This window comes from Megalobrama amblycephala, linkage group LG20 (assembly GCF_018812025.1).
Source record: "Megalobrama amblycephala isolate DHTTF-2021 linkage group LG20, ASM1881202v1, whole genome shotgun sequence".
Lineage (NCBI taxonomy): Eukaryota > Metazoa > Chordata > Actinopteri > Cypriniformes > Xenocyprididae > Megalobrama > Megalobrama amblycephala.
In genome coordinates, this window is record NC_063063.1 from 20,586,311 (window position 1) to 20,610,759 (window position 24,449).

The window sequence follows — 24,449 nt, forward strand, 5'->3', positions numbered from 1 at the left end:
TTTAAATATAGAAAATAGATTTTAAAACATTCAAAGATAAAATACTTTTAAATGCAGTATTGCTTTGCAAGAGCAACATTAAAGGGTTTGTTCAAAATTATTTACTGACCCTCACATGTTTTTTTTTTTTTCATCCGTGGAACATAAAATATGTATAAGGAATGAGATGATGTTTGTAAATGTTATTCTTCAAAAAGCACAAAGTAATGTAAAAGAAATCCATACTACTTTTGCATTTTTCTAAGTCACACGATAGCTTTGTATGATAGTAAGAGTATGATAAGAAAAGTTCATCATCACCGTAATTACCCGGAACAATTTTTCCCAGGAAACTTGCCTGGAAAATCCAGCCTCACCATTGTACCAGCGGATGAGTCTGGTCGGCCATTGAATCAATTCGATTTCTAGGGCGGAGCAAATCCGAGCAAACAGGAAGCGGAGTAATCCAATCAGAGAAGGGCGGATATGAGGTTAGCAAAGCGACGAGAGAGTCAACAGTGAAAAGTAAATAATTAATGTGTTTTTGGTAATTTAAAACTGAATTCACGGCCGAATAGAACAAACTCTCGGGTCTCCAGTGTGCAATCTTTGTTGATATTGAAGGGACTTTCGCCGCACTAGAGTGACACTGTTTGCGTCACTGAAATAAATGAATCTGATTGCACGGTACAGTTTTGAGTTGACTCGAATCACGACGGAGGGCGGACTGACCAGATTGATATATCTTGTAGAAGATATATCAGTCTGGCCTTGCCAGGCAACCAATTCCCACCCCCGAAAGTTCCAGAACTTTGAAAAAGTACTACCAGGTACTTTCTGAGGGGGAATTTTTTTTATCCAGGACTTCATTTAGACCCTGGTTCCTGTGGTTGAAACACACAGAGTACCACCCCAAAGTTCCTGGGGCAACTTGGGGCGGCTATTGAGTCCAATTATAATATTTGTATGTCATTGGTTTAGATCTGTGAGTAAACAGCAAATGCTAGAGGACGGCTCTCTTACCCCCAGCTCTTTAAATGTTTTCACTGTATTCTTTACGAGGTAGTGTGTGGCACTCTCTCCTAAAAACATACAAACAAACAAATAAATAAATACATTCAAATACATCAATGTCATCAATATTAATACATACATTTTCTGAGCACTCTTTATACAAGATTGTAGATCAAAGAGCTTAACTACATAATCAGATTTGAACTATGATGCAAGAAAAGAATGAATGATGGGAAAATGTTTAAAAATAACATTCATCAAAATAAAGATGACTGGGCAGGGAAAGATTTAAGAGGAATAAAAGGTCTTGAGTGGGAGTGGAGAAACAAGCTCATTTAGAGGACATTCAAACGGAAAGTGGCGGTGGCTTACCATATGCAGCCACTCCTCTCTCTGTGCGCGTTAACAGATACTTGAAAAGCTGATGGGTGTACTCTCTCTCTGACATCGGCGAACTCAGACTGTGTATAAAGATAGCGGCACCACTGTAGGCCTCCAGCACTGGAGTGAGAATCCTCTGCAGAAAAGTATAAAATTCCTGGTGCTCAGGTGATGGGCTCACCTAAAATAAAATTAAACAACAGCACAGTGGGGTTTAATTATATGAAATGGCAATATTTCTTCTAAGATGTTTAATGAGGGGATTTTAAAAAACTATGAATCAGCTTTATAGTGGCGCATTGTTCTACGGGGGAAATTTTGTAAAAAACCTGAAATATAGACTACTTTCATAAATTGTCATACTTTTGTATCTTCAAGGTGGAGAATGAGCTCATTTGCTGCAACAGGCTAAATATAATAGATTAAAAAGCTTTTGTTCTATTTGTCTTAAAGGATTAGTCCACTTTTAAATACACTTTTCCTGATAAATTTACTCACCCCCATGTCATCCAAGATGTTCATGTCTTTCTTTCGTCAGTCGAAAAGAAATGAAGGTTTTTGAGGAAAACATTCCTGGATTTTTCTCCTTACAGTGGATTTCAATGGCTACCAACAGGTTGAAGGTCAAAATTACAGTTTCAGTGCAGCTTCAAGGGCTTTAAACGATACCAGATGAGTAATAAGGGTCTTATCTAGCGAATCGATCGGTCATTTTCGAAAAAAATACAACCGTTTATGCTTCCCCTATTCCCTATTCTACTTACGGAACGAAGTAACGAAGTTTTTTCAGTAACTTGAATAGGGAAGGCGTAGGACATTCAGCGTAAGCGTTATGAAGAATGCGGAAGCGGAAAGTACATTCAAGGCGATATTTTGTTTGTAAAGCATAAAAGGTTGTATTTTTTTCAAAAATGACAGATCGATTCACTAGATAAGACCCTTATTACTCATCTGGTATCGTTTAAAGCCCTTGAAGCTGCACTGAAACTGTAATTTTGACCTTCAACCTGTTGGTAGCCATTGAAATCCACTGTAAGGAGAAAAATCCTGGAATGTTTTCCTCAAAAACCTTCATTTCTTTTCGACTGACGAAAGAAAGACATGAACATGTATTTAAAAGTGGACTAATCCTTTAACTCTCACAGAGAATACATTTACATATGTATTATTATTATGAATAATAAATAATAATAATATAGTATAACACATAATTATTTTAGTAATAAACAAATTTATTCAGGACATGAACATGGGGCTTATATTGTTAATCATACCTTTAAATAAACTACTAAATACTTGACTTTGCATGAGATTTGTATTATTAATTTTTTTAAATGAAATTAAGGAGTTGATAACATTTTTTAGCAAACTTAAGATCATGAATTTGGTTTTGTGATGTTACTCTAGACCAGGGGTGTCCAAACTTGGTCCTGGAGGGCCACTGTCGTGCAGAGTTTAGCTCCAACTTGCCTCAACACACCTGTCTGGAAGTTTCTGGTATGCCCAAGTATTCAGGTGTGTTTAATTGGGGTTGGATCTAAACTTTGCAAAATTTTGGCCCTCCAGGAGCAGAATTGGACACCCCTGCTCTAGACAAACAATTAGCTCTTTCCATCTCACTCTTCTTATTCTGGGTGTTATGTTAGTTGTAACCCCTGCAGTATTATAAGGACCTTTAGGTAACGGTCTCTCTGTTCATCTCCAAAGTCACTGTCCTCATCTTCTTCATCACTTCGCCAAGAAAGAGTCTCTGGAAACTTCTTGGGCCAAGGCTCCTCAGATGGGCTCAACTCCTCCTGGTCCTCCTGAACACAAAGATGAATTTAAGAAACATTTTTCAGTAAATTATTTAATTATATAATTTTTATTGCCAATTAATGATTGAATCACAAATAATATTATTTGATGTGCAGTGTATTAACCAAAAAATAAAACCTAGCTGGTACCTGTACTTTCACTGATACATAAAAAGTCAGTAATTATTTGGTCATAAAGGTTAGAGAGTCCGACTTGTAACCCGTAGGTCGTGGGTTCGAGGAAATGTAGGTGGGGGGAGTCAATGAACAGTGCTCTCTTCCACTCTCCCTACTGCTCCGGGTGTGGGTGTGTGTGTGTGTGTGTGTGTGTGTGTGTGTGTGTGTGTGTGTGTGTGTGTGTGTGTGTGTGTGTGTGTGTGTGTGTGTGTGTGTGTGTGTGTGTGTGTGTGTGTGTGTGTTCAATACTCACTGCTACATGTGTGCACTTGTAAAAAAAAAACACCATACATGTCACTCACTTTCAGAATGAGCCAACGGGATAGTTCACCCGAAAAATAAAAAAATTCTCTCATTAATTATTCACCCTTGTGTCAACCCACAAGACATTCGTTCATCTTTGGAACAAAAATGAAGATCTTTTTAATGAAATCTGAGAGCTTTCTGTTTTTCTGACTTTAATGATGTCTCTACTACCTTTCCGAGGCTTAAAAGTGGTAGTTGCGTAGGCTGTCAATGGAAGCTCTCAGATTTTATTAAAAATATCTTCATTTGTGTTCCAAAGATGAACGAAAGTTTTATGGGTTTGGAACGACATGAGGGTGAGTAATAGGGCTGCACGATATTGGAAAAAACTGACATTGCAATGTTTTGTTTTTCTGCGATATATATTGCGATATGAAAAAAATTCACCAAATGACTTGAATAGCTCTATTTGGAAAGAATGAATCATTCTAGGATGATAGGGGTGATTTTGTAAGTGAGTGAATACGTACAGAAAATAATGAACAAATTACAAGCATAGATACAAATTAAATAAATAGTGCTTTAAATTTTTCAGGCAAGTCTAACAGTATCCAGGTACAGAAATTGAATAATCAAATGTAAAACAACACTTCATAGTCTTCACTTTATAAATTAAACAATCTGTGTTAAAGCTACAAAAGTGAAGTTTCTCTTTGTCTTTTGCGTGCATGTGCGAAACAGCCACACGTTCAAAATAGTTCTCTTTTGCATCTTCGTGCGCCCAAATGGTTTAAAGGTGCCCTAGAACTTTTTTTTAAAAGATGTAATATAAGTGAATGTGTCTGTGAAGTTTCAGCTCAAAATACCCCATAGATTTTTTTTAAATTCATTTTTTTAACTGCCTATTTTGGGGCATAATTAGAAATGAGCCGATTCAGGGTGTGTGGCCCTTTAAATCTGGTGCTCCACGCCCCAAGAGCTCACGCTTGCCTTAAACAACATAAAAAAGTTCAAACAGCTAATATAACCCTCAAAATGGATCTTTACAAAGTGTTCGTCATGCATCATGTCTAATCGCGTAAGTACAGTGTTAATTTGGATGTTTACATTTGATTCTGAATGAGTTTGAGGCTGTGCTCCGTGGCTAACGGCTAATGCTACACTGTTGGAGAGATTTATAAAGAATGAAGTTGTGTTTATGCATTATACAGACTGCAAGTGTTTAAAAATGAAAATAGCGATGGCTCTTGTCTCCGTGAATACAGTAGAAACGATGGTAACTTTAACCACATTTAACAGTACATTAGCAACATGCTAACGAAACATTTAGAAAGACAATTTACAAATATCACTAAAAATATCATGTTATCATGAATCATATCAGTTATTATTGCTCCATCTGCCATTTTTTGCTATTGTCCTTGCTTGCTTACCTAGTCTGATGATTCAGCTGTGCACAGATCCAGACGTTAATACTGGCTGCCCCTGTCTAATGCCTTTCATAATGTTGGAAACATGAGCTGGCATATGCAAATATTGGGGGCGTACATATTAATGATCCCAACTGTTACGTAACAGTCGGTGTTATGTTGAGATTCGCCTGTTCTTCAATTCAGGAATCAATTTTTGAATCAACTTTAATTGTATGATGGTCAAACTTTGCAATTAATCAGAGAATTGGTGGGTTTTGAACCATAGTGTCTGGTCCTGGATTAACGATCCCTATACTTGACGTCGCACATCCTGTAATGTGACTAAAATGATATATCACGCAGCCCTAGTGAGTAATGACAGAATTTTCATTTTTGTTTTTTGGGTGAATTAATCTCAAATGATCACGCAAGGAATTTACAGCTATCTCAGCATAATTCAAACATTATATGGTCTTTGACAGCATTTTTACCCCCATTTAAGTACTGTAGCTTTAAATCCCCCCTTTAAATAAGCGACAAGACAAATAAGAATTGACAAAGCTCACCTCAGCTACAGTAAGTACACCATACTCGATTAACCTGGTGATAGCATCATGGAAGACCTGGTACAAAGTCTGACAAGGCTATAGAAAGTAAAGACAACATAAATACACTTCAATGAATAACTTATATGTATATATAAAGCACATTTTATAATAATACAAGTAAAACATTTTAATACAGTAGAAATGCATTAAAGTAATAAGAATCAGGGGATAAAATGTGCTTGACTGTCCAAAAAAATGTCACAATGCAAACAAAAAAAAAAAATACTATAGAAAGACAACATAAATACACTTTAATGAATAAACTGGCTGGGTATTTATTTATCAAACTGAAACATGAATGAGTAATGTTGCTTAATTAATTATGCTAATTAATAATATAGTTTAGTAGTAGATTTAGATTACATTTTCTATATGCAAAATAAACTAAATTTTTCCCTCTCCCCTTCAGTTTTGTGGTCAATTTCTCATTTCTTGACAGATTTTGTGGTTATTCTCCATAGAGAAGACTACCACTCTGAAATTACTCTTATTCAGAGTGGAAGATCAAATCTGAATCACAACTTATTCAAGTGGTTACAAAATGTGGGCTGATAACCAAGGTCACACCTGTGTACTCTTTTAAGAGGCGCTTTCCGAGCCATCACCGTTTTTATTTGGAACAACACAACTAAGAATGTCCCTGTAACATTACATAGCATAGATCTAGGACGAGACAGTTTGAAAGTAACAAAAAATAAACTCCCTTGTTAAAGTGTGGTTATACACAAGCCTATATACAGTACAAATTTTTGTACTGAATTTCACTTAAGTTGTCATTTTAAATGTTGATTTATGTAGTCAAAAGTTTCAAGTCAGCATTTTAAGTTTTGCTTGAAACAAAATCCATATTCAACCACTAGATGGCGGTGCTACTTTAACAGTGATGAGAGAGCATACCAGTGCTACTGCCACCTCATTGGACAAAAAGTGGGAGAGGCCTGCAGCTCTGCGGATCAGTCTCTCCTGGCTGAGCAGCGTGGATGAAGAATTCTGCTCATTCACTGAAGTTGCGGATTGTTCTCTCAGCAGGGCCAGTGCGCTGCAAGCTAATACACATACAAACAAACAGTTTATATCATTCTTAAATAGCTCAAAAATACAAACAATGTAAGAGCTCATCTGTTGTGACATCTTTAGCATGTATCATCAGTCGTTGTAAAATTCGTTATGCATCCAAAGTGTGTGTAATAGGGTCATCATAATATCAGTACCGGATACATATACCGGTGAAACTTCACAATATTTGCAGACAAAATCAAAAACACACCTTAGAATGGCAAATTAATGACTTGTGGCGTCTCAGATCTTTTACCTATAATGGCATCTCCAATGAAGACATGGAAAAGGCCGTTGCTGTAGAAATTGAGCTCAAAGAGTGCGGGCACAGTGTTGCTAGGGGCGATGATGAACTCTGTGTTTTTGTTGGTGCTGGTGACGTTCACACAGTTTCCTAAAAGGCTAAGCGCGTGCATGACCACATCCTCCGAGTTCCCAGAAAAACCCAGGTCGAAGTCCCGTGACAATATCTCTTCCTTCATATTGAAGAAATCCTCCACCAGTTTGGACAGCAGTACACCCTGCCAAATGCAACCGTGTGTTACAATGGTTATGAACCAATAAAACTGCCCAAAGAAGGAATGGTTGCCATTGTGCATGCAGCATTGGAAGCGAGGACGGTGCTTACCTGTCTGTGCCGATACAGGAGGAGACAGGCCACGATATGAGTGGACATGATTGCTGATGACTTGCAGGCGGCTGTGGGAAACATAGAAGGCAGTGATTAGATTGATTGACTGTGAAAGTGCTTTAACTGAATTGAAACTGCAAGAGAAGCCCATCAGAGACTGATCCTTAAGGGTGAAGTGTCATTTTTGTTCAATGTCAAAATCCAGGCTTAATATGTAGAGACATAACTATGAATAGTAGTAATTCATAGGTTAACTTTCCAGAAAAGTATAAACACTGTGGCTCTGTGGGAAAACAGAAATTACACACCTGACTTCACCTTTAAATGCTCTGATGAAGGGACATGAAAGGACACTTTTTAAATTCATAACTGCATGATCTACAAATTCCATGACATTGTCTGTGTGCTGAAAAACATTTGAAAGTCTCTGAACGATGCTGTATGGGGAAAAACAGTGTGACTTAAGCAGAAAACTGGGTTCATGACAGTGTCTATATTAAACATTCAAAAGCAAGCTGCAATTCCACCTCAGAGAGGCGATCCTCTGTCCTGTCCTCAAAGAAAGAAAAAAAAAAGAAAAAAAAAAAAAAAGAAAAAAGCCCCAACAGGGGGCGTTCAAACACAGAGGAATGTGATTGGCCAAGAACAACATGCCACCATGGTGAGAACCGTGACCAGCAGTAACCTACAAAAACTGTCAGGTGCTGTATATATAACATGTCCGGACCATATTTCACCCAAAAATCTAAATTATATACGTATATTATAAGAATCAAAGAAAATGTTATAAAAAAAAAATTATGAAAAGAATGATAATGTAATATTTTAGCACAATATTTTTTAAAATATCAAAGCAATACAAAACTGACATCTTTAAACTGTATTTATACATTTTACTATTTTTAATTTTTAATTACTGCATTACAATAATGCAAATAGCAGGAATCATTGAGAATAATGATTATTAAAAACAACCTCAAAAGTAAATAATGATAATTTTGGGGGAAACATGCATAGGTTTTCATAAAAATAATCCGTAATGCCAACATTAAAGGATTAGTTCATTTCAAAATGAAATTTATCTCAAGCTTTACTCACCCTCAAGCCAGGTGTATATGACTTTCTTCTTTCTGATGAACACAATCAGAGTTATATTAATAAATATAATAATGGATGGATGCACTCTCTTGAGCTTAATACTCGTTGGTGCCATTCACTGCCATTATAAAGCTAGAATGCGTCAGGATATTTATTAATATATCTCAGATTGTGTTTATCAGAAAGAAGAAAGTCATATACATCTAGGATAGCTTGAGGGTGAGTAAATCTTTTGGGGTAATTTTTATTTTAAAGTGAACTAATCCTTTAATGTCCTAAAATAGGCTTTTCTTGTATCTATCTTGTGAAATATGACCTCCATGTTCTTGGAAAGCTTCTCGGAAAGTTTGGTGAAATGCGTTGGTATTCTTTGCCAATTATGATATTAGAAAGAGACTTTTTGTAGCTTTTGTTCTGAACAACGAGTCCATGTTTTTTTTAGATTTTGAATGTCAGTGATTCCGTAGGCCATGATATAGAAGCAAGTTTTCCAGGCAGTTGATGAATAAGCATTACTGCTATTTTTCATTATATATCTGCTGACCCCACATAGACGTCAATTTTGCCCAATCTGCCACCCTCAAATGCTTGGAAAAAAAAAAAAAAAAAAAAAAAAAAGATCACCCACTGCACAAGAAACTGTTTATGCATCATGGTCTTTAGATTGCCCTTACTGAAGAGAACGTGCTTGGCCAGGTTAGTGATGACCTGCCTCCTCCAGGGTTCATCTGACAAGTCTCTAGAATTCAGATGATCCTCATCTTCTCCATTAAAAACAGCCTGATCAGGTCTGCACAGAAAAACATAATTGAACATAATCCCATTAGCCACACACATCTTTCTACATACCAATAAACAGAAGTCCACATGATAATGTTGATGGCTGGCAGTCTAAAGGCCATACTGTGCAGCGATGATGGTGGGGAGAAGGATCTGCTCCAGCGTGAGAGATGCCTGAAGATGCCGACTGCGCTGTGTGTCCAGGTACTCCTAAAGCGATAGAGAAGCAAGATCAAGACATTAGGGGAGAGATCTGCTTTGTATTCAGCCAAACAGAGATGAGCTGCTCTAACCTTAAGGGAGAAGGGCTGAGTGAAATCCACACGCACACAGCCGTAGTTCTTCCGGAGCATCCTGAACACGCCACAGGCAACACCCCACAGGCTCTCATTCTTTTTAGGTTTGCCCTGAAGTGGGGGAAACAGCAGGAACATTAAACAAAAACTGAAAATACATCCACAACAACACTTTTTTTTTTTTTTTTTTTTTTTTTTTTTTACAGATTTCAACTAAAATGTGCTTTTCATGAAAATAGGATTTTCCTTGTTTATCTAAAAAAGAAATAGTACTAAAAATAGTAAAGTAACCATTTAGTAAAAATATTTCAGTGTAATTTTACTAGGTTTGCACAATATATATATCATAAAAATAATCCTTAAAATAGGTGGAAATAAAATAAATAAATAATTAATTTAAAAATCAATTGCGTTTTTCCCCTTATAATTTATTTTATTTTCCAAATTAACAACAACAACACTTTGTTCGATGGATGGACGAACGGACGGATAGATTTCTGAAAATCTTAAGGCCTGTTCACACCAAGAATGATAACTGTAAAGATAACAAGATATAGTTCTAAAAATCGTTCTAAATAGCACTGTCCACACCACGGCTATAACGATAACGATATAGAAAAACGATACTGTTGGGATCACTTTCAAAACGATTTTTTCCAGCTGTTGAACGATAAAACACTGGCAGCCAATCAGAATCCATTCTTATTTAAAGGGATAGTTCAACCAAAAAATTTTTTAATTCTGTCATCATTTATTCAACCTTAAGTTGTTCCAAACCTGTATGAATTTCTTTCCTCTGCTGAACACAAAAGAAGATATTTTGAAGAATGTTGGTAACCAAACAGTTGATGGACCCCATTTACTTCCATAGTATTTTTTTCCACACTACTGATGTTAATGGGGCCCATCAACTGTTTTCTAACAGATATTCTTCAAAATGTTGTCTTTTGTGTTCAGCAGAAGAAAGAAATTCAAACATGTTCGTAACAACTTGACGGTGTGTAAATGACAGAATTTTCATTTTTGAGCGAACCATCCCATTAAGGACTCGCACATTTAAAATGGTAGAGATCCAGAAAAAGCCACCACTGTTTGACAAGTCAACCCCCCTTTTCAAGGACACTTTAAAGAGAATGCATATATGGAAAACAAACAGTAATACCCTCAGAATAAATGCTGAGAAGTATTAACGATGAGATCATTATGCCAGGCTAGCAAACAGTGTAACATAATTACCTCAGGTGTCCAGCGCTAGTTTCGACAACATTGTCTTGCTTCCTTTGAAGCTGCTATTGAATTTGTCAGCTAAATTCACAGTTTATTAGATTGATTACACTCGAAACATAGCATGCTGAGGACATCTGCTGGGTAAAACCATGTAAATGCAACAAGAACAGCAAAACAAAAAAAAAAGAAAATGTACATATGTGCGAGTTTAGAATAAACAGACGTTATCGTTTGTTGGTGTGGACACAAATGTATAGTTATTGTTATAGTTACTTTTAAATTTTACGTTCTTGGTGTGAACGTGCCTTTAGCCTCTGCCATAGCTCTAAGTTCAAATATGACACATGTGAGGCATCAATTTTTTTTTTTTTTAAATTACATTAAAGGTGCCCTAGAATTAAATATTGAATTTATATTGGCATAGTTGAATAACAAGAGTTCAGTACATGGAAATGAGTTTCAAACTCCATTGTTTCCTCCTTCTTATATAAATCTCATTTGTTTAAAAGACCTCCGAAGAACAGGCGAATCTCAACATAACACAGACTGTTACGTAACAGTCGGGATCATTAATATGTATGACCCCAATTTTTGCATATGCCAGCTCATGATCGAGGCATTACACAAGGGCAGAACGTCTGGATGTGCACAGCTGAATCATCAGACTAGGTAAGCAAGCAAGAACAATAGCGAAAAATGGCAGATGGAGCAATAATAACTGACATGATCCATGATAACATGAGATTTTTAGTGATATTTGTGAATTGTCTTTCTAAATGTTTCGTTAGCATGTTGCTAATGTACTGTTAAATGCGGTTAAAGTTACCATCGTTTATTACTGTATTCACGGAGACAAGAGAGCCGTCGCTATTTTCATTTTTAAACACTTGCAGTCTGTATAATGCATAAACACAACTTCATTCTTTATAAATCTCTCCAACAGTGTGTAATGTTAGCTTTAGCCACGCAGCATAGCCTCAAACTCCTCATAGCTCTCATACTCACATAATCCGATGCATGCATGCAGCATGCATGACGAACATCTTGTAAAGATCCATTTTGAGGGTAATATTAGCTGTGTGAACTGTTTTTATGCTGTTCAAGGCAAGCGCGAGCTCCGGGGCGGGGGAGTGGGAGATTTAAAGGGGCCGCAGCCTATATATCGGTGCATAGTTAAAGATGCCCCAAAATAGGCAGTTAAAAAAATGAATTAAAAAAAATCTATGGGGTATTTTGAGCTGAAACTTCACAGACACATTCAGGGGACACCTTAGATTTATATTACATCTTTTAAAAAGAAGTTCTAGGGCACCTTTAATATATAGTCTTAAAAGGTACAGTAGCTAGTAGTTTAATTCTATAAAAGAAAGAGGATGTTGTTTATGGTGCAAAATAACTTTTAAAAAAAGAAAAAAAAAATACATTATTACTGGACCTAATATTTGTTAACTTAAAGGTGAATTTCACCACAGTGATTCCTACCAGCTGCTCGCTGTTGTAGTTTCCCTCAATAATGCGGTCATATGAGATACCAACAGGCACAATCAGAACATCAGGGATGTTGCTGGCACAGAGAGCATCAACCACGATGGAGAGCATGCCGGCACGTGCTGGAGATGGCTTCCCGCTGCGAGAGCGCGTGCCCTCTAAATACACCTCCAGAAACTGCTGCTGCCGTAACAATTCTTCTGTGTACTGAAAATGAGTGGGAAACGGAACAATGATCCACACAACAATAAATGCTGATCCATAAAATATCTACAAAGACTATTACAGTCTCTAAGATCCATGACCCTTCCTTTCCAAATTCCCTGTAATTAAAGCAGCCCATTGTGGTAATGTGGTGCACAACAGGAGACAGCATGAATAATGCAGAAGTAATCCATCAGCATCCTGTGACAGTCACCTCGAATCACAAGTCTCTCCACAGTCGCTGCAATGACAATCACCGTGTCATTTTAACTAATGCACTAGAGCAGACCATTTTACAGCTGCTCCGGTTTCCCATCGCTCACAAGATAATATCCTACAGCTTTTCACAAAATAAGAAATAGACAAACAGAGACACTAAGGAATTTTCTCTTAGCAAGTACTAGAGATTTATATTCAATAAGTTGGGTTATATATGAAATAAATATATTATATCAATAGTATAGCCTTTTTTCATCAAAAGTTACAGTTCAAATGTTTGGGGTCAGTAAGATGTTTAATGTTTTTGAAAAAAGTCTCTTATGCTTACCATGGCTGCATTAATTTGATCAAAAATACAATAAAAACAGTAATATTAGTAATTTTTTCAGGATTCTTTGATTAATAGAAAGTTCAAAAGGACTAAAAGGATGTGCATCTAGTAATAGCAAGATAGGAAGGGTTCTCTCAGCCGAGTTTGGTTTCTCTCAAGGTTTTTTTCCCTTCACCAACCAAAATCTTTGGTGGTTTCCTTGCCACAGTCACCTTTGACTTTTCACTCGGGGCTTTAAGACATTTAGGGACAATTTTTTGTAAATCTGCTTTGAAAAAACTCAAATTGTGTCTTAAAACCACTACACAAATAAGATGATTTGACGTTTCTGGGAACTTACTGCATGTAACAGTGATCTGTATAACACATCCTTCTTTCCATCAGCAGTTTCATCCAGTTTACGACGAATAAAGAATCCTCCGAGTTTGCGTATGAGTGTGCTGAGGGAGTACAATCCATACACACGTCATATTGACATATCAGTTTAACTGTCTGTTGTTGAAAAATTATGAAAAAAAAAAAATCATAATGACTTTTTTACCTTAAAATGGGGATGCTGAGGTTGTTACCAGCAGCAATGTGAGGGGCTTTGATGTTGTGACAGAACAGTATGAAGGTGATGAGCAGGTAGTCTATGTGGGACTTGTGAACAGGAAGGAAGACCAGGGGAGCGTTGTACTGGAAGACACAGAGTAAATTGTTGGGTATACTTCAAAATAACTATTATAAATCTCCATCTGTTATTATCCACCTATAATATTACATTAAATATACATTAAAAGGAGGTAGATAGACTTGCTTTTTGTTAATGAACTGTATATCTTCATGTAATGAGCGAATTTGTCAACTGATGGTTTTTTATCTGTGGCTGTTTTGGGAGGTGCAACTGTATGTGTGGTGGTGCAGATAAGAAGAAATGCCCACGCTGAGCGGGAATCAGTTGTGCAGATGTCTGACCTCAGATGCTGCTTTCTTCACCATCTCCAGCTGACCTTTATGAATCTGAATGCTCCAGAAGAATCCATTAAACAGTTTCAACAACACCCATCCTGTTAATCTAAAAGAGACAGAGGAAAGAGAGAAGACCTAGGATATATTTCAATGCTATACTGTATTTCTATGGTAATTCAATGAATTACAAACCCAAAATGTTATTTTCCCTTAGTGTGCCCTTAAAAATCTAAAATCTATACTATTAAAATATAATATAAATTGATATACAAAATCATTCAAATGTTTGGGGGCAGTAAGATTTTTTATTTTATTTACTTTTTTTTTTTTTATAAATATTTTTAAAGAATACTTTTATTCAGCAGACACATTAAATTGATCAAATATGACAGAAAAGCTTTTTTCTGTTGTTGTTAAGATTTGTACTATAAATAATTTTGATCTTTCCATTTATCAAAGAATCCTGAAAAAAAAAAAAAAAAAAGTATCACGGTTTCCACAAAAATATAAAACAGCACTGTTTTCAACATCGATAAGAACTTAAGCACCAAATCAGCATATACAGATGATTTCTGAAGGATAATGGAGTAATGGCTGATTAAAAAAAAAAAATTCAGCCTGCCATCACAAGAATAAATTACATTTTAAAATACATTAAAATAGAAAACAGTTATTGCAATAATATTTCACAATATTACTGTTTTTCCTGAATTTTTTATCAAATAAATGTAGCCTTGGATAAGACATAAGAGACTTATTTCAAAAAAAAAAACTTACCTCCCCCAAATTTTGAACAGTATTATATTAAATGAAAAAAAAAAAAAAAACATAAAACATTTTGTACATTTGCTTTTAGCATTGTCACTCACTAAGCATTATGTGAATGCTGTACCTGATGAAGGCAGGTGAGATGTAGGCAACCATTTCCTGCAGGAATCCTCTGGCCTTCCGTTTAACTTTGCTGACGGCTTTGGGATCCACTCCAGACTCTGCATCTGCGCCATCACCCTCGGATGCTACCTCCACGATAGCACATTCCAGCCTACAGGAATAACACTCACAGTGAATATGGATAAGATGCATTTCTGCTGCTTAGAAACAGCCTTTTCATTGCACTTGCTCCTCGCTTTTTTAATAAACACTCGGTACCTGCTGTTGTTAAGCACGTTCTCCACCACATTGCGAGCAAACATGTCCTTCCGGACATCTCTCTCCAAGACAAACAGCACATAACTCAGCCTCCGTGCAAGCCAACCTCTGTGCCTGCATTATACAAATACAAAATAGTAGTGTATGGATAAGCGTATTAAAGACTTCAATTATCTAATAGACCATTTTTGACATGGTCATTAGGATTAGTTCAGCCAAAAATGAAAACTCTATCATGATGTTCCTTTTGTAGAACATGAAAATAGATCCTTCAAAGAATCAAACAGTCAGTGAGTTCAACTCAAGATCTGGATGAGTATTATTTGTGAATTATTAATTTTTTGCAGCTTTTTTTTCCTTTTTCTTTTTTCTTCACTGAATCTGCTGATCTGTTTTAGAAAAAAATTGGACTGAATGTTTCGGTTGACTCAGTGATTTTGTTTAAGCAGTTCTCTTTGAAGCTTGTCGTTTTGGACCCATTTGTGAGAACCATTCATTTAATTTCATTAACTGCTGATAGACAATTTTTAAATATTCCTGCAGTATTACAGACTGCCCTTTGCCTTTCCTGATTGGCAGTACCATCTCAGACCACCTTTGGTCCATGTCATGTGATCTAGGTACATAATATCCCCTGACAAACAGTGTTAATAATTTATTTCCAGACTTTCCACTCCTCACAGAAACCTACAACCTTCCATTTGATATTTGAATGTAAACACAGGGCGGGTCATTTGCTGGAAAACTACATCTGACCAACTATGGTATTAATGACGTATCACAAACTAAACTAGGTTAATGAATTATACTAAACAGAAAGTTATAACTAATAACTTAGCAACGTGCAGTGAGCAATGATAAAGGAGGGAAGTGGTCAAGTATTCAGAGACATCAGGCAGGCCCATGGCAAACAGAGGTTGATGTTTACCTTGTGTGCGTTTCATTAATGTAAATCACATTACGGAGACCTAGAGAAGGGATGCTGGGATTGAACAGCCTCTCCTGCAACACATAAATGTAGTAAGTCAACATGCAAAACATAAATGTGCATTCGATCAATATGCCAAAAGCTTCAACAAACTAACCTGACTCTGGGGTGTGCACGAGTGACAGCATCTTCCAACAAATGGTCTCTTTCTGTTCAGAAGACCCTCCTTCCACGTGGTGGTCACAGAACGAAGGACAGATGGGCTGGAGCTTCTGTCCTACATGGGAAACACAGCGATAAGGGTACAAAAGATCATTGGTACAACTACAAGTTATTCTTAGTAAATGCTAATGCTTTACAATAAGGTTTAATTTGTTTACATTGGTTAATGCATTAGGTATTATGAACTAACAAGGATTATTTACTGCATTTATTCTCTCTAGATTAACGTTCATTGTTGATTCATGTTAGTTCATAACACATTAGCTAATGCTAATTTATGCAACATGAAAAATGTATTCATACACATGATAACATTAACCTAGATTAATAAATGCTGCAAAAATATCGTTTATTGTTAGTTCATGATACTTAAATGTATAACAAACTCAACCTTACTTATGACCTATTATACTAGATAAATATTAGTTATTAAGAGATTTCTCACATTTAAGCATTGGGTAATCAACCATTGGTAATACAACAATCAAACTTTAAATCAGTTCGGTCAGCATTCTTCAATCAAAACAGTTACATTTAACACATATGCTAACAATCCTGTGGTGTTAATGCTGCCAAATAAATAAATATGCCAAAATAAAAATGTGGTATTGTCCAGTTAAAATGATACCAGGTGATATACAGGTTGAATGACACATGTTAACTTTTTTTTTTTTTTTGTCCTCGAGTGGGGTATGTTATGTAAAAATCGCAGACACAATAGTTGTGGGTGGTTTCCTGGGTGTTGCTATGTGGTTGTTAAGGTGTTCTGGGTAGTTGCTTACTCAAAATATCCCACCCTTAAGTCTTTTGATATTTTGGTCCCTAGGTGTGTCTCGAATCTACGGAAGAGGATTAGGGCCAAGCAATAATAAAAAAATAAAACCATCTCGAGATTAAAGTTGGTAAATTTCGAGAAAAAGGTTGAGATAAAAGGTTGAGAATAAACTCATTAAATTACGAGAAAAAACTCATTAAATTTCAAGAAAAAAGTTTAGATAAAATGTTGAGAATAAAGTCATTAAATTACGAGAAAAAAGTTGTTAAATTACGAGAACAAATTCGTTAAATTATGAGAAAAAAAGTCGTTAAATTACGAGAACAAATTCGTTAAATTAAGAGAAAAAAAGTCGAGATAAAATGTTGAGAATAAAGTAATTAAATTACGAGAAAAAAAGTCGTTAAATTATGAGAACAAATTCGTTAACGAATAATCTAACGACTTTTTTCTCGTAATTTAATGACTTTATTCTCAACATTTTATCTCGACTTTTTTCTCAAAATTTAATGAGTTTTTTCTCGTAATTTAATGAGTTTATTCTCAACATTTTATTTAGACTTTTTTCGCGAAATTTACAGAGTTTTTTCTCGTAATTTAATGAGTTTATTCTCAACATTTTATCTCAACTTTTTTCTCGAAATTTAACAAGTTTTTTCTCGTAATTTAATGAGTTTATTCTCAACATTTTATTTAGACTTTTTTCTCGAAATTTAACAACTTTAATCTCGAGATGGTTTTATTTTTTATTATTGCTTGGCCCTAATCCTCTTCCGTACGAATCCCTCCTTTACTGTTTAAGTCTTCAGGATTTTTTTTGGCCTTCTATATTGTCCATTAGGTTATACATTTGATGTGAATCAAAAAATAAAAACAACTCTCCTCAACAGGCCACATTATTTGAGGTATCAATCTTTCTATGTATTTTTATATGAACAAAAAAATCTGGAAATGCTAAGATGTGCATAAATTCTAAAAAATGTGCATTAAAAAAAAATCTATGCATTCAATTGAAATGGATGATTTTTTTATCCAATCCCTTGATGTGCAACAAAAAACACATATGACTGTGTAATTGCATAAATGGACTAACCAGTGGACCAATTTTTTTTTTCCTCACAGAATCTCAAAAGTTGGTTTGGTCATTCTGAAATCCCTGAGAACAAAGTCTGTCAACACCAGGCATCGCCTCTGAAGGCAATATAACATTGTTTACTGTGTTTCATCCGCAGTAATGATGTACAAACAAACAGCCACAGTGGCTTCCCCGATTGCAGCAACTTCCATTTTTTTTTTTTACAGATATTTTGCACCAGCTTCCCAGTAGAAGATTTTGTCCTCTTGAACACATAGGATGGAAACGGTGCTTTATTTACAAAAGTGTTAAAATTAAGTTAAATGTGCAACTTTGGATGGAAACATAGCTAATGATGTTTTGCCTTATTATGTGCTAGTTTTTTCCACGCTTACCTGGTCCTCACAGGGATGCTTCAGACAGCCGCTTCCTGCGTCAGGATTATTGGCCAGTAGAATGTTATCTGGACCCCCCAGAACCATGCGGACATCCATCCCTTCTCTTCAAACCAAACATCAACAACAAAACTATGAGAGGGAAAGAAAAACAGAGAATGAGAGGCAGTCCATTGCCGCCCTCTGTGCTGTAGGTCAAAGCACGGACAAGCTCTGATTACAGTTTTTCACAATAGAGTACTGCAGCCGGCAAAATATTCCACAGAAAGCCAGAATGTGAAACCATTGTACCATCTATTCTGCACGGCACCTCCAGCTCAGCTGCATTTGAATAAGAGGAATGTCGAATGATGCGTTCCAGCCAATCACAGCAAACAAATAAGGTTCGCCAAACCTGCTGAGGTGGTTTCAGGTGAGCTGATCATTTTGACAAAGATTTCAGGAAGAACAGAAACAAGTTTGTTCGCAGATAAATGCATCATGGCTCAGTCTACATGCTTCACCGCCTTGGGTTAAAGAAAACCCATAATGTTGACAATAGCTCAAAGCACACAAAACACCTCAGCTGAGTGAACCTCGCGGTTGCCAAACCGAACGCACGTGCCACTCTTGTTAACTCTGCATCTCTATTATAATGTACTAGGTGACCCGCTGCTGCATACAAATCTGTTTTTATCTGTTGATTTGCTAACCAGTGGATGAGAGAGTCCAGTGTCCAATGTCATGTTAAAGGGCTACAGCCTCCCGCCTGCAAAAAAAACAGGTAATAAAAAGGGGGGCTGTTGAAGCTTGCAATCTACTGCAGCTGTCCAGGTCAGGGGTAGACTGAAGGGTGGTAGTCACAGCAAAACCAAACGGTGCTTGCGCTCTCGCAAAGCAATATATTTATGGAAGACGAGCTGTGGAAAAAAAGCTTGTGCCAGCTTAAGGGATCAGAATGTACCCTTTAAAAACGACATGAGATATCTGCACGTGTTCATTGCATTAAGAAACATCTCATTCCCAACCAATGGACCAAAAACTATTTGAACCTTACATACAGGTTTGTTAATCTTTCTAATCAACATTTGGTTGTGGCAGAAGGAGGAAGTGCATCAATCGTCAAAAAACGGCATGATCTTCAAAGGTGCTGACTTTCACTTCCTCCACTGTCAAACACAGTTTACAGTTGTATCTATTATTATGGGTTCTTCTTATTTCCTCTGTGATTGCACTTCTTCAAAAACACCCCATCAGCAGCTCACAAGGGCATTACAGAAGCCACAGCGGGACCGTTTAGTCCATTGGTCGAATACACTGAGGCTGTGGCATGTTTTTCTTGATTCTCTTGTGCGTCATGGGTAAAGAAAGGGATCAAGGATGTTTTGTTTTGATTATTTTTGAAATGCAATGGGTCAAAATAGCAATGGCTACAATAGCATTGCTATGCATGCTCATTATGAATATATGCAGATCTCAGTGAGGCATCTGATAAATATGCAGCTAGATTTTCACATTTCATTAAATGTCATAAAACTTGCTGTTGCAATGCATGGGTGTTGTACATGTTTGCTATGATTTCTAACACTGTGTCTACACCGGATGTGAGCGGAGCGCTGCGACGTGACAAAAGACAATAGAACCCAGTATAATCAGCGATGTTGTCTACACTGGATGCGATGCGACAAATCCCCGACAGTAAACTGACGCTTCGTTCTATGGATTTGCAACTAGGGCTGCACGATATATCGCATGAGATTGTCACGCGCATTTCGTCAGTAAAGCTGGTTCCCTGATTACCGCTAAATCGCCATCACCTGCTTTCAAATGGAGCGGCATTTAAAGGATTAGTCCACTTTTAAATAAACTTTTCCTGATAATTTACTCACCCCCATGTCATCCAAGATGTCCATGTCTTTCTTTCTTCAGTCGAAAAGAAATGAAAGTTTTTGATGAAAACATTCCAGGATTATTCTCCTTATAGTAGACTTCAATGGGCACCAAACAGTTGAAGGTCAAAATTAGTTTCACTGCAGCTTCAAATTGTTCAACACGATCCCAGATGAAAAATAAGGGTCTTATCTTGTGAAACCATCGCTCATTTTCTGAAAAAAATTCAAAATTATATATGTTTTAACCAGAAATGTTCATCTTGAACTAGCTCTCTTCTTCTTCTCCTCTATTAGAATTCCAGCAGTGTAGATGCTGCTAAGTGTATTACTGCCCTCCACAGGCCAAAGTTTGAACTAATTGTTATATACTATTGAACTAGCATATTGCATATAAAAATTAGTTCAAACTTTGACCTGTGGAGGGCAGTAATATGCTTAGCAGCGTCTACATTGCTCGAATTCAAATAGAGGAAAAGAAGAAGAGAGTTAGTTCAAGATGAGCATTTCTGGTTAAAACTTATATAATTTTAAATGTTTTTCAGAAAATGAGCGATGGTTTCACAAGATAAGACCCTTATTTCTCATCTGGGATTGTGTTGAACAATTTGAAGCTGCAGTGAAACTAATTTTGACCTATAACTGTTTGGTGCCCATTGAAGTCCACTATAAGGAGAAAAATCCTGCAATGTTTTCATCAAAAACTTTCATTTCTTTTCGACTGAAGAAAGAAAGACCTGGACATCTTGGATGACATGGGGGTGAGTAAATTATCAGGAAAAGTTTATTTAAAAGTGGACTAATCCTTTAATAGACAGAGCCGTAGATCACTGACAAGCTACGCAATATCGCATTCATATAGCAGATGAATCGCCTTCGATAATGAACGCGATATTGTGTGGCTTGTCAGTGAACTACGGTTCTGTCTATTAAATGCCGCTCCATTTGAAAGCAGGTGATGGCGATTTAGCGGTAATCAGGGAACCGGCTTTACTGACAAAATGCGCGTGGCAATCTCATGCGATATATCGTGCAGCCCTATTTGCAACGGTTGTTTTGTCGCATCATTTATACAGCTTCTAGCAGTTTCGCGCATGCGATGCGTCAACGGTCGTGTCTGGAGTAAACACGGTGTAAGATGTTTTTAGCTTTTTGCTATGCAGTTGCTAGGGTGTTCTACATAGTTGCTTACTGGCCCAAATCAAAAGAGCCCATCCCAATATCAAATATTCTGACTAATAACAATAAGTCAATTATTATTTTTGGTTTTTTAAGTTATATTTATGGCCTTTTGTGCCTTTATTCAGATAGGACAGTAGAGAGCAGACAGGAAAGCATTGGGCAGAGAGAGGGGGCAGGATTGACAAAGGACCTAGAGACGAAAATCGAACTAGGGTCGCCGTGAACGCATTTGCGCCACGTGTTGGCGCACTAACCACTAGGCTATCGGCGCCGACAATAAGTCAATTCGTGGATCGATTCTGATATTTTCTGAATGCATCGCGTTTCTCTCTCAAATCAAATTCTGAGTGTAGTTTTTAACAGCAGATGGCACTCTACACTAGTTTTTAACTGCACACTCAAATGCTCACAAAGAAGAGTGCTGAAGAGCGCTCGTGCGTTTGGCTGAGTCTGAGAATATATTTGCACCTCAGAATGCTTTTATGATGTGAAATTTAAGTAAACGGCCCACTGGAAACATTCTTGTAATTTACTTCAACCTGTACTTTATGAATTGTTGAATTGATTGTTTTATAGAAGGTTCAAATGGTGTGTGTAAGGAATTGGAAGGAAGCAGAGTACGGCTGTTTCTAAAGCAAGCAGCGCCATCTGCTGTTAAAAACTAAGCTCAGAATCAATTTGAGAGAGAATCGTGATACATTCTGAAAATATCAGAACCGATACAGAATCATTTCTTGATTCGCAATGCATCTATATATTGTCCCAGCCCTAACTGTAATGTTTTAATTGAGCATTAGATTACAGCAGTAATCTAAAACTTAAAATTTGTGCAAATTAGCATGCACAATTAAATATCCAATATAGACTATTATCAATAAACTTTTAAATAATCCTAATAGCAACCAATAAGAAACATATATATTGTGCATCTCTTGTCATAACTGTCTCTTAAAGATATCCCCCTCTAAAACTTGTGAATGTCCCACAAAATTGTTTACTAACTGCTTGAAAACTAAAAAAGTGATAAAAAGTATATTATAAGTTGCCTTTTTAATCACATTTGTCCAGATCTTGGCTGACTGTAATGTAATTAAGACCACTCAATCACATTGCTTTCATTAGGGTGGAAGTGGGTCAGCAGAAGAGTGGGTCTTTGAATGAATGACTGGAGCAAACCAAGCTGGCAAGAGAAAAGGGGGGAAAAGATGGGATAATCTCTTTCACAATGAATAACAACCCCAAGAAAGACGCAGAGCACATGCTGAACGAGCCCGGGGAGAAAAAGAGAGAGAGGTATAACGCAGTTGCCAAACGAGAGTTCATTGAACTCTGGAAGCCCTGCCTGCATTGTCTGATGTGATCTACACCAATTGGCGACCAGAACAGTGATGAGAAAGGAGAAGAGAAGACCGCGTTTTCTGGCTGGATGTCAAAGCTTGCAGAAAGGAGACCTGCTTAGAGAGACAAAGTGAAAAATGGCCCTGGAGTGGCTGTAAGACTTTAAAAAGTTGCTGAATGGACCTTGTCTGAAAAAATCCTGTATTATCTACATTTTTAAAGCGGTCCTTACTGGCTTCACAACAACTAAGGTCATCTACTATGTGCCAGATTCGAGCCATGCAGCTTGTTTTAAATACGGATTAGAGCATTTTCTTATACAGTTGGTGACGCCATAAAAAATGGGCATCTAACTGTCAACAAACACACAAACCATGTCAATGGTGCTGTAAGCCTGAGTAGCTGCCACTAGCTTTTAAACATAATTGAATCGGATGAGTAAATCCACCAGCAATGCGGGCCAGTGGGTTAATCTGTCTCGCAATCTGTTCATCTGAACTGTAAAACAAGGCAATGGTAATCAAACATTGTATTGAAATAATCTGAATCATAACAACATACATACTCCATGAAAAACCTATATTATTCAGAAGTTTAAGTATTAATTTGTCAATCAGTAGTCAAAAAGACAGGTCATGGAATTTCACATTATGCCGGAAGGATAACAGAATAATGAATACCTTTATAACTTGGTTAATATATAGTTAGACTATAGTTAGAATATCAGAGGGGAAATCAGAATGGATACGTTTAAAATGAAAACATGTCATGCTCACTGAACATGGTACTGCTGAAGCCTAATATTTAAATTCACTATGAAAAGGAAGTAGCATAGGATGTTTTCTTTCGTATTGTGAAGTACATCTGAGTGTAACGGATTAAAGAAAAAGAACAAATGTAGGCCAGGGACTTGGTTCTATGAATTGGTTGTTGATTGGATTTTGAGATGTGGGCATTGCATTAAAAAAATGGAGGCAGATGAACGCGAGCTTGAAGGGGTGGAGTTTTAGCGGATTAAATGATTGGAGAAGTCCTGTATACGTCAACAGAGAGAAGTCTGGTATTTTTACCGGAGGACGCAGTTATGACTTTTAAACAGTTATGACTGATTAAACATTATGAAGTAAAAAAATTGAAAAAAAAAAAAAAAAAACATTTGCATAGACGAATTGTTCACAATAAGATGCATTTAGAAAACAAATAGGGTGAATTTATTTCATGCCGACTTTAAGTTAAACAAAAATAATCTAGCAATTTGAGGAAAATGTCTCTAATAGTTTAAACCTAAAGTCAAACAATAATAATAAAAAAAATCTAAATAAATAAAATATAAAATTATATTTAAAAATAGGCTAAGCTTCATAATAATATAACTTAAATAAATGTATTTTATTTAAATTAGTAAACAACATCCACTCTCACATAATTTGGCATTAAAATGTAATTTCGCATTTTTAGTTATATAATTTAGTGTCTTTCCGTGAGAGAGACTTTACACAGCACATTTCAATGGAATGCACCATGGGGCAAAAAACTATATTTATAGTCTTATATCAGCAGCACATTAAAAAGTCATCAAATAAAATACTGGTCAGACCAAATGTCAATAAAACTGTCCTGTGT

The 24,449-nt window shown here is 36.5% G+C and overlaps 1 protein-coding gene across 1 annotated transcript in view; it reads right to left on the reverse strand.

Moving 5' to 3' along the window:
• Positions 1 to 24,449, reverse strand: part of gpam (glycerol-3-phosphate acyltransferase, mitochondrial) — a 29,935-nt gene that overhangs the window by 4,341 nt on the left and 1,145 nt on the right. The window contains exons 2-20 of the mRNA XM_048169914.1: positions 18,439 to 18,570; positions 16,129 to 16,248; positions 15,972 to 16,045; positions 15,044 to 15,157; positions 14,787 to 14,936; positions 13,901 to 14,000; positions 13,485 to 13,621; positions 13,284 to 13,383; positions 12,184 to 12,396; positions 9,472 to 9,585; positions 9,303 to 9,388; positions 9,073 to 9,188; positions 7,298 to 7,368; positions 6,926 to 7,190; positions 6,511 to 6,659; positions 5,572 to 5,649; positions 3,048 to 3,179; positions 1,366 to 1,555; positions 1,003 to 1,061 (exon numbers count right to left, since the gene is read on the reverse strand). Coding sequence (XP_048025871.1) covers positions 1,003 to 1,061; positions 1,366 to 1,555; positions 3,048 to 3,179; positions 5,572 to 5,649; positions 6,511 to 6,659; positions 6,926 to 7,190; positions 7,298 to 7,368; positions 9,073 to 9,188; positions 9,303 to 9,388; positions 9,472 to 9,585; positions 12,184 to 12,396; positions 13,284 to 13,383; positions 13,485 to 13,621; positions 13,901 to 14,000; positions 14,787 to 14,936; positions 15,044 to 15,157; positions 15,972 to 16,045; positions 16,129 to 16,248; positions 18,439 to 18,537 — 2,367 coding nt within the window. The 5' untranslated portion in view covers positions 18,538 to 18,570. The remainder of the gene's footprint in view (positions 1 to 1,002; positions 1,062 to 1,365; positions 1,556 to 3,047; positions 3,180 to 5,571; positions 5,650 to 6,510; positions 6,660 to 6,925; positions 7,191 to 7,297; positions 7,369 to 9,072; positions 9,189 to 9,302; positions 9,389 to 9,471; positions 9,586 to 12,183; positions 12,397 to 13,283; positions 13,384 to 13,484; positions 13,622 to 13,900; positions 14,001 to 14,786; positions 14,937 to 15,043; positions 15,158 to 15,971; positions 16,046 to 16,128; positions 16,249 to 18,438; positions 18,571 to 24,449) is intronic.